The following is a 9,802-nucleotide window of genomic DNA, read 5'->3' as shown; positions in this document are numbered from 1 at the left end:
TGTTCCTTGATGTTGTCTGGTATTTTTTTATACAAGAGCACAAAAACTGAACCAAATTCTTTCTATGCGTAAACATCCTTGGCTAACGAAGGTGATTCCAATTCTTTTGCACCCTAGAAACCCTTTAATCCAGTGATATGGAATTCACTCAGGACATACAAGTGTGAGATTGAAACTTCAGTAGTAACTTTGGTGACGGTTAGTTTGTACCATCTTCTGGAGGTTGCAAAAAGGAGCTTTGAATGACAAATGAAAGGAAAACAAATGATTACACTTAAGGTTTATTCATTGCTGAAATATAATCAACTACTGACTTTTCAGTAAATAATGTGATAGAAATATACTAAAACTATCATTTTTCTTTAGAAGAAAAAAAAAAGAAAAAGTTTGACAGGGGTATGAACATTTCATATGTGAATAAAGTGACATGATGTACTTAAAACTTCGGAAGAAAAAAAGGCTAAACAGTAAGAACATGATTGCAACTGAGCAAAAAGTAAAACAGTAGAAGGGGTTAAGTATAAGATTGGCATGAAGACTGATTGGGTTACACACATAAATACATGGAATATTAAATTGGTTTCTATCATGATATAGGTCCTTGTCTTTAACACACCGTAAAGTACTGTAGAAATAATCACTGCCAAAAAGAGCATACAAATAACATGAGATAAACATGTGTTACAGTCCACTTGTTTAACCTGTTTTCAGTCTCTTGGTATAAAAGCTAGGAATATCGCAAATGAGTGGTGAGTGAACATACTAAGCAAGGCTTTTTGTAAGTTTCTTCATTTTGGCGGGAGAGGGAACCTTGAAATGCTAATTACCAGCAACTTAGACATTTTATCTATATGTGAGCAACTTTTATATCGTTTTAACACTACAAACTTTTGGGCATGTACTGAATAAACCATCACATACTGTAGGAGCAATTTCACAACCTCAGCTAAAAACCAGAGAACAAACATGCACTGACAAACTATTAACAAAAGGTCTTTGTCCTCATGTCCCTACTCCTAATAAATGCACTTTACATTGTTAAAAAAAAAGAAAAAAAGATCCTTAGAGCCTCTAAGTGAACAACCAACAAGACAAAATACACAGCAGAGACGTTTATCATACAGCAGGAGGTGCAGCAGGGAGTCTAGTTACGAAGGAGAGAAGTACATTAGCAGGTAATTTCACCTAAACTTGTCTAGTAACTGCACAGTGTCAGTCAAGCATAGTGTCAATGCACTTAAGGGGTTAATGAACCTATGGAAACAGTCACGTCTTTGAAAACACCTTCCAATATAATCTGGAAGAATTTCTGTTGAAATTTTATAGGATGCTCTACAGCAGTTGTTACCACACTCATTCTAAAAGTCAGCGAGTAGATGTCAACAGAGACCAAAGAATATTATCCTAAAAGGCAGCATTTGCCTTTTTATGTCCCTTTTTTTTTTTTTTTTCCTCGCCTTCCCATTTTTGAAATTGAAATATCACACTGGTGTGCCACGCTTTACTGGTACCGAGACGCTCAGTATCTATAGGGCCCCTGTAGATACGGGAACTCCTCCTGACCCCCTTGGGTCGGCCTCTCTCCTGGCCTCTTTGAAAGCTTCAGCCTGTTAGCGTCTCCTCGCTGGAGTCCTTTGGCCCTGCGGCGGCAGGACACCTTGTGCCTGAGGAGCAACGTGGCGTTCCAGAAGCGAGTGGCGCAGCGTCGGCAGGAGAACGTCCCTCTGGCCCGGTGGGAGGCCCGGTGGATGAAGGCCGACAAAGCCCTGTGAGACTGCTTGCCACAGACGCTGCACCTGAGTCGCTCCTGAGTGGTCGAGGCTTTCTGCGGGTGTTTAACTGCCATGTGGACCAGCAGTCCCGCTTTACGGGAAAACACAGAATTGGGGCATATGGGGCAGCCGAAACGTTTCACGGGGACTTTGAGAGACGAGAGGATCTGCACCTTCATTCCCCCAGTGTTGACAAGCTTATACGCACCACTACCTGATCCTTCTCCTCGCCTAATTGTCAAACGAAGAGAACCTTGTTTTTTATTAATTTTCCTTCTCACTGTACAACTTATCTTTCTCTTCTTTCTGTTTCCATCCAATCTGACTAGATCTTGGTTATCCCATTTATTTTCCCTCCATTCTCTCCTGTTGGACTTTTTTTTTTTCTTCTTGTGTTGCCTCATGTCATCATGTGACAACTGGATGTTGCAGTCGAGGTGCTGGTGGGACTGGGTACTTGACTGATGATGGAGATGATGGTGGGAGATATGATGATGATGATGCAGGTGATGATGTTCGGTGGAGGGCAGTTCCGTAAGGGGCTGGAACGGGGCTGTGGTGTGGAGCGTGCGGCTGCGGGACCCAGCTGGATATATGTGCTCTCCTTTGACCCCGGCCGGGGAATGCGGGTGCTGGGGGGCCATGATTGTAGAGTTTGGAGGCAGAGGCTGAGAGTAAGCTTGAGCATTAGAGGCTGACGATTGGGCCGCAGCGTCATAAAAGAGAGGAGAGTAACCCGGCGGTGGTTGCGGGGGTGGCTGCTGGTGGCTATGAGTGACGACACTAAGACTCTGCCCTACGTGGCCTTCGGTGGAAGGCGCCATCTGCAGCAGGGCATTGGTGGCAGCCTCGCTCTCTGATGTCGACTGGTTCACATCACTGCCACCCCTGTTGTCTCCAGAGCCACTGTTGCCTTCTTGCGGATTAGGCCCGTCCGCGCGGGTCAACCCATGCTGCGATTGCTTGTGCCGGGTGAGGCTGTTGGAGTAGGCAAATGCCTTTCCACATAACTCACAGCAAAAGAGCTTTTCGCCCCCACCTTCGTGGACCGTCTGGTGATGGGCGGTCAGGTGGAAGTGGTGGCGGAAGGACTTCCAGCATATAGCACAGGTGTAGAGTCGAGGCGGAGGTGGGGGTGGAGGCTGCGACTGGGGGTTGGTGTCTTGAGGCTTGACATCTTGCGGGTAGGAGTAATAGGAGGAAGTGCTTGGTGCTTGGTTCTGGCTCCTGTCTTGGGCCACGCTACATTGAGGGTTAGGGTTAAAGCTGTTGAGGTTATCCGCAGCTGGTGTTGTGGGCACCTCTTCCAGCTCCCCTTTCTGGTGGAGCTTACTGTGCCTCCTGAGGCTCTGGGAGTAACCAAACTCTTTCCCACAGATGCTGCATTTGTAATTCTTAGCCCCAGAGTGGACTGTTTGATGCTTGCTGAGGTGAAAAGCCTCTCTGAAATACTTCCCGCAAACAGTGCAGTGATGGGGCTTCTCTCCTGTGTGGATGCGGTCGTGTCTGCGTAGGGTCTCGCGACGTGCAAATCCCTTCCCACAGACGCTGCACAGGTGAGTGCGTGGCAGGCCACTGGGGCCCATTCTGGGGGTGTATTGCCTGCGTTTGGGGGGTTGTCCACCGGCTGCCGGATCCTTCTTAGCTCGGGGTTTACGGGGACGTTTTGGTTTGGCAGTAGGGTTCTGTGGGTTGCTGCTCATAGCCTCCTGGCTCCCACCACCTCGGAAATTCTTATCTAAACCAGATGTTGATGAAGGTGAGCCCAGAGGACCTAAACCAAGACCACCTAGCAGACCTCCTATGATGTCTCCCCTATCATCCCCTCTATTTCCACTGTTACTAGCCGCTGTTATAGCAGAGATTGCATTATTGACAGAGCTAGTGACATCATCCTCTGAGTCATCCAGTAGAGAAGAAAGGGGCAGGTGGGGCTGTTGCTGCGGATGGTGGTGCTGGTTGTGGCTCTGTGAGTGTGGATGCAGTGTTGGAGCCAAGGGTGCCTTTCTCAGAGCTGGGCCCGCCATCCCACTTCCACAGGGAGAGGCACCAGAGTAGCATGGAGATGGATTACCTTGAGAACGATGATCATCATGGTAGCCTGTGTAACGATTCCGAGAGTAGTCAGTGGCGTATTTAGCATCTGTTCTGTCCCTGTCATTTGAATTAACTCCCCTTCCAGACTGAAACAGACCATCACATCCTAAACCTGATTTTGGTTCTCCTTCCCCCACAATGATTACACCATCTTCTTCCTCAGTTTTCCCATAAATAACCCTTCTATTGCTCTGATAAGTTCCCCCTCCTCCGTTACCTCCTCCACCCTCTCCCCCGACTCTGTCCTCACCATCAGATCCTGTCTTGCTGCCCCTTTGTTTGGGTCCCCTACCTGGCTTGCCGCAGGTGCCTGAGGCAGCGTGGTTGAGTAGAGAGGTGCTCTCGCGGAAGGCACGACCACAGGCGGGACATCGGAATGGCTTTTCCTCATGTATCTTCTCGTGGCGTGTCAGTGACTCTCTACGATTAAAAGCCCGAGAGCACGTGGAGCAGCCATATGGGCGGGCTGAAGAGTGTATAACACCATGTTGCAGGAGGTGGCCCTTTTTCTTAAAGCCTTTGCCACAATCAGGGCAATTAAATATTTTGTCTGGGCTAGGACAAGAATTGGTTGGGGTCGGGGGAGTTTCTTGGGTCGAATGAGGAAGGCTTGGGTCAGACAGTGCTTTAATGTGAATGGGGTTTGGGCCAGTGGAAGAAGAATTGCTAGTACCTGCAGTGGTTGGCTCATGCATGCGCAAATGCCTCCGAAGGCTTGAAAGGTGAGGGAAGCTTTTGCCACACTCTCCACAGCTATAAACAGGCTCTGAATCAGACTCTGTGTTGTTGGGTTGCATTGAGCTGTGGTTATCAGATTTAGGAAGGTGAGAATCATTAGTAACCAGTACTGAGGCAGCAGTGGAAGAGCGGGCAGAGGAGGAGGAGGAAGAAACTACTGATGAGGATGAAGATGACGAGGCAAGTAGGGATGATGGGTCTCCACCCATATTTGATATACCAACCCCGCTCCCAATCAAAGCTGGGGGCTGACCATGACTAAGCCCTCCACCATTACTGCTACTAGTGGGATTACCACCGTGGCCATGGCCACTGGTGTTATTACTACTGCTTTCAGATTTTCTCTGTGGCAAATAGCCAGCCATTGCTTTCTTCCTCCTACTGCTGCTACTGCCGCCGCTACTATTACTTCCACCTCCACTACTTTCCCCTTTTCCGTCATCTTTAGATAAGGATAAATGGAGCGGCAAGGGGAGCGGCAAACCTGCCTCCTGCTGCATCAGAGAGGCTATCTGATTCGACGACAGTACAGGGATGCCCTGGAAGTCAAAGCCACCCAGTGATGAGGAATGGGAGCCTGGGTGGAGTGGGTGGTGGGGATGGGAATGAGCGTGAGGATGAGAAAGGGTGTGAGGTGGAAGCTGTTGCTGTTGGGGCGGCTGCTGTGGAGCCTGGTGTGACTGGGGAGTGGGGTGGCCATGTGAGTGTGATGAATGCAAAGCGGGAGGCGGAGCTAAACTAGAACCGGGCTCTCCGCCTGTCTGACTTAAACCAAGCCCTAGGTGGTTATGGGTTCCCTGTTGAACAAGAAACTGCTCTAAACTAGCATTAGAAGGCACCCCAGAGAGGAAATACTGATTAGCAGCTAACATGCAACTAAATTGTTGGTGAAGGCTTCGCGCATCAGACTGGGCCCCAACCAACTGATGCCCCAATGAGCTGACTGCACTGCTGCTAGGAGGGTTGTTAGAGGTGGCCACGGATGTTGAAGTGGAAGGAGAGGAAGAGGAGGGACCAGATGATGCTTGGGGGACAGAGAGGCCTGGATGCAGAGGAGGGGGGGGTGGAGGTGCTGATGTTACTATTCCTCCTAATCCCCCAGCACTCCCACTACTGCTACTTCCCCCAGCAAAGTGCTCAAAACGCCCTACACCTGGGTGTAACTGCTCCTGTGCTAGTGCTGCCTCAGACGGGTGGAAAGAGCGCAGGAACTGCGGGTAGCCTGAAGAATGGCTTGAGCTGCTGCTGCTGCTGCTCATCTTGCTTGACTTTGAACGAGAGCTCTGAGATGAGGACGGCTGTTGTTGTAAAGGTGGGGGAGGAGGGGCACTCATCTTGGCAAAAATGGAGGCAGAATCAGAAAAGGCGTTACCTCTTGACCCCTGCAGGGGTCCCAAGCCAAGTCCAGACAGAAGAGCTCCAGAAGACTCAGCCTGCTGCTGCTGCTGCTGCTGCTGGAGTTGATGCTGGTGAAGTTGCACTTGCTGCTGATGCTGTAGTTGTCGATCTAAGCCGAGGCCTTTAAACTGGTGGGCCTGATGCCCACTTAACATCTCTATAATGTCCAGATTGTATTTTCCAAATTGGAACATTTCCCACTCACTGGCACATGGGGGTGCACGGGCCAAACCTCCAGCACTAGGGGCGGCAACAATGATCCCAGCACTGACTGGTGAGAGACAAACTGTACCTTAACAGTGAGGCTATGCTACTATATTTTCCAGAACTAGTTGAATGTCTTAAATCTTAAGTTTGTCCCTCCAGATAGTTTACTTCTGGTGCCGTTACTCCCTGATGATTATCCACTGCCCACACTCTACTTCCAAAATGAGTGGGGTGGCCGGGAAGACGAGTTTAGGACCAAAGGGTAAAAGTGTCTTTAAGACAGGTAGAGGAGTTCCACCTAATATTAAAAATGCTTAGTGTAGCTTTTATTGAGAAGCAGTTCAAATGACTTCTTGTTTCCTTTGAGAGTTACTGCGTTGACATTATCCTTCATCTAAGCAAGATTCCTCATCCGTGTTCAGCCAAGACGATCCTACAGCTGGAAAAACAAATTCAAAGAAGGGATGAAAGTCATCGAGGGGAACAGAACTTCAAAACCAGATTTAGCGGTCTTTTGAAAAGAGGCCTTCAGCCTATACGGAGGTGACCCCTATCTGTTAAGGTGAGTCTATTTTGACTTTATTTAAAGTCTGTACTGTAATATTGCAAGAGATTTGCCATCTTTATTCTACAAATACATCAGATTTGACAACAGAAATTGTTACTTTTCTCAAGTTTCAGTTCTTACTAGTGTATAATTCATGCTGCAGCTGTGAGGCAATTAGCCCTTTAGTTTAAACGACCAAAGTACAATTTAAAGTCTATTTACAATTTATGTCCACGCGAGGTGAAGGAATACTAATTTCAACAATTCAAGTTCTCTCTACATATCCATCTACATTGACAGGAACGCCTACATGCTAATAAACATATGCAATCTTTTATGTTTTGGAACAACTTACCATTATGTGGTTCTGCTGGATTGCAGCACAACCAGAATTGTTGCATGAATGCCAATTCTTTTTATCATAAGGTACATCTTTAAGGAGGCAAAAGTTACTGTCATCATTCTTACTGTCTACACATATAGTTCATATAAGGTCTCAGCCATTAAGGCCGGCGGTGAAAGGAGGCAGACATTGCTTATTTAACAAAAAGTACCTTGGATATATGGCCCCAATTTATAACACTGTTATACACGGACTTACCGACCGCCCTGCTGCAGCGGTTCAGTGATGGGCATTATCTCATACTTTATTTTGTACGGTATAAATACCCAATACGTAACCACCAAATGTTTTTGAGGAAGATGATTGACAGCAGAGAGGCGTAGACGTAACAGAGAACACTTGGCTTTTGGTTATACTTATAGTAGTGGCAATCCTAATACATTGTACTATGTAATGAAAATCATTGTCTGTGATTATTACCACAGGAAAGTTAACTGTTTTTGGGGGTTAACATTTAGCACAATGCTCATCATTGCCTTTTCTTTTAGGTTTTAGTTTGTTTTGTACCAAATAGTCGCTTTAAACTGTAATGTCAAAATGCAGTCGATGCGAATGGGCTTTGTTTTAGAAGATGAATATTAGAAGTGGTCTATCTGACTGAGTTGAAATGGTGGGGGGGATTACACAGTATCAGATGCTGCCCCATTCCTTTAGGTGCGTTAAGATGATGACTGGCCTGTAAATATCAAGTTACATCCATTCATATTGTGGATTTTCCATATTATATATAATTCATCCTGTCAATACATTATTTTTTATAGATATACATAGCAATAATTATACTAAACTGAATTTTGTTGGATCTTTACTCTCTATGTGCAGTGTCAATTATTGACATATATGACACTCCTCTTATTTTAATCAACAAATACACCTAAATTCACGTTTTACTCTAGTTAATAAAAAAGGGATATGAATCCCTTAACTATTGCGTTATAAATTACTTTTAATAAACGTGAATCAATAGTCGCTGGCGTTCACATGTACCGTTGTTCTGCCGGTGTGAAGAGGCAGAAGTAACGTTACACCGCCTCCGGCATTCGCTCGGTTTGAATGTGCTTTTGCTCACCTCGTTGTATCTTACCGTTTCCTCTAATCGACGTGATGAACCGAGTGGGGACTGAGCTCCCCGGGCAGATGGGGGTGATAATCTATCGCATATTCGACCGGCTCTCATTTTACCGTAAAAAAAAAAGAAATCACCGGTCCTGCAAAGAAGAAGAAGAGCAGAAATGAACATCAGTATCAGACCCGCTGCACAGTGTAAACATTAGCGGCATCTCACAGGCGCAAGTAATAACGGATGCACTCGAGGAAGCATCCCGCATTAGTGTTGGCTCACTTTTGGAAAGAAAAAAAAAGAGCAGGATAACATTGGACGCGTTTGCATTTTCGAAACTTCTCGTTTTTTTTAGTTTTTTTTTTTTTTACACGAGCTCGGCGTGCTTAGCCATTCGGTGCCTACACGCAGTCTGCAGCGCCGCCGCGGCAGCAGCTAACGTTAGCCATCTTTGCGATTCTCTCTCCAGTGTAAAAAAAAAAAAAAAAAAAAGCCCGCCGACCGCCGTTGACACAACGAGGCCGCCGTTAGCGCAGAAACACACACGCGTAACCTATAATCGGCGAATGTTTACCGACGCGTTGAGTCGCGGGGCACAGTCGCTGCGCAGGATGAGGCCTGTCACGCCTTCTTCCAACTGCCTAGCGAGCTATCGGCCGCTTCCATTTCTGCGTGCTGTTTTCCAGTCGTTAGCCAGGCCCATTTTCACTGATGCTGAGCTCCCGAGCGAACACTTACACGGTTCCGCGAAAGAAATCGACGCCGAGCCGCGGGCGCCTCCTCGCCGTTCGGTGTCCGCCGTTCGCGTCGACTTGGAGCTTTTGCTCGAGATTTTCAACGGCCGAGACCAAATTGGATGGTCGGTGATGATATTTTTTGGGTAAAAGTGAGTGACGTGTGCTCCCTTAACATCGGTCCTTTCCGGCCCTTGTAATATTTCCGGGTAGCGCGAGCGGGGCTCACGGGTGGCTGCACAGGGCGCACAGCGGATCCACTGCGCCGCTAAACGGGGGAACGTCTCCCTCAAACGCGACGCATTCATATCATTAGTTTCGTTCTGATTTGGTAAAAGTTACCAAAATTAGTTTAGATCCAGTTCCACGACCCTCTCTGCCCGCTTACGTGAAAGGTGACCCGGTCTCAGTGGTTTTGAAGATAACGAAAAAAAATAAATAGCGTCAAGTGAATAGTGTTTATTTATAGTTTTAATTCCAAATCTTTCTTATTAGGTTACGTCACACATCGATGATTACTTTAATAAACGCTATCCCAGGTATGATCTCCGTGGCTCTAGAAAACAGGTCCTCAGGGATTTGAACCCAATTGTTAATGATCTATCTGATTTTATCTTTTAACAGCCAATCATAATTAATATGTATTTTACAGATACAGGTGTAAAGAAACCGTTAAAGATGTGCACATAAATAATGTAAATATATTTTGTAATAATTGTTATTACAAAGTAAAACGTATTATTAGAGTATTCTCAGTCCCATTTGATTGTTTGTTTGTAGTTTGTAACAAGGTATGTGGTAGTATCTACAAGAATACTTGTGTTCCTTTATCCCAAACTGTTCTAC

General features: G+C 46.4%; 1 protein-coding gene across 8 annotated transcripts; it reads right to left on the bottom strand.

Moving 5' to 3' along the window:
• Nucleotides 1-268: 268 nt before the first annotated feature.
• LOC120811035 (uncharacterized) lies at nt 269-9,370 on the bottom strand. 8 transcript variants are annotated; one of them, XM_078094892.1, is made up of 4 exons: nt 8,797-9,370; nt 8,232-8,370; nt 5,980-6,651; nt 269-3,873 (listed from the first exon to the last, which is right to left on the bottom strand). In XM_078094892.1, exons 3-4 carry the CDS (start codon nt 6,197-6,199, stop codon nt 1,520-1,522), a joined length of 2,574 nt encoding a protein of 857 aa, XP_077951018.1. In that variant the 5' UTR covers nt 6,200-6,651; nt 8,232-8,370; nt 8,797-9,370; the 3' UTR covers nt 269-1,519. The 8 variants fall into 8 exon arrangements, with proteins under 8 accessions (XP_077951018.1, XP_077951016.1, XP_077951017.1 ...); XM_078094890.1 differs by having other exon boundaries at nt 8,247-8,370; XM_078094891.1 differs by having other exon boundaries at nt 8,961-9,225.
• Between the last annotated feature and the right edge of the window lie 432 nt (nt 9,371-9,802).

This window comes from Gasterosteus aculeatus, chromosome 20, assembly GCF_964276395.1.
Source record: "Gasterosteus aculeatus chromosome 20, fGasAcu3.hap1.1, whole genome shotgun sequence".
Lineage (NCBI taxonomy): Eukaryota > Metazoa > Chordata > Actinopteri > Perciformes > Gasterosteidae > Gasterosteus > Gasterosteus aculeatus.
This window is presented reverse-complemented; position numbering and strand designations above follow the sequence as displayed.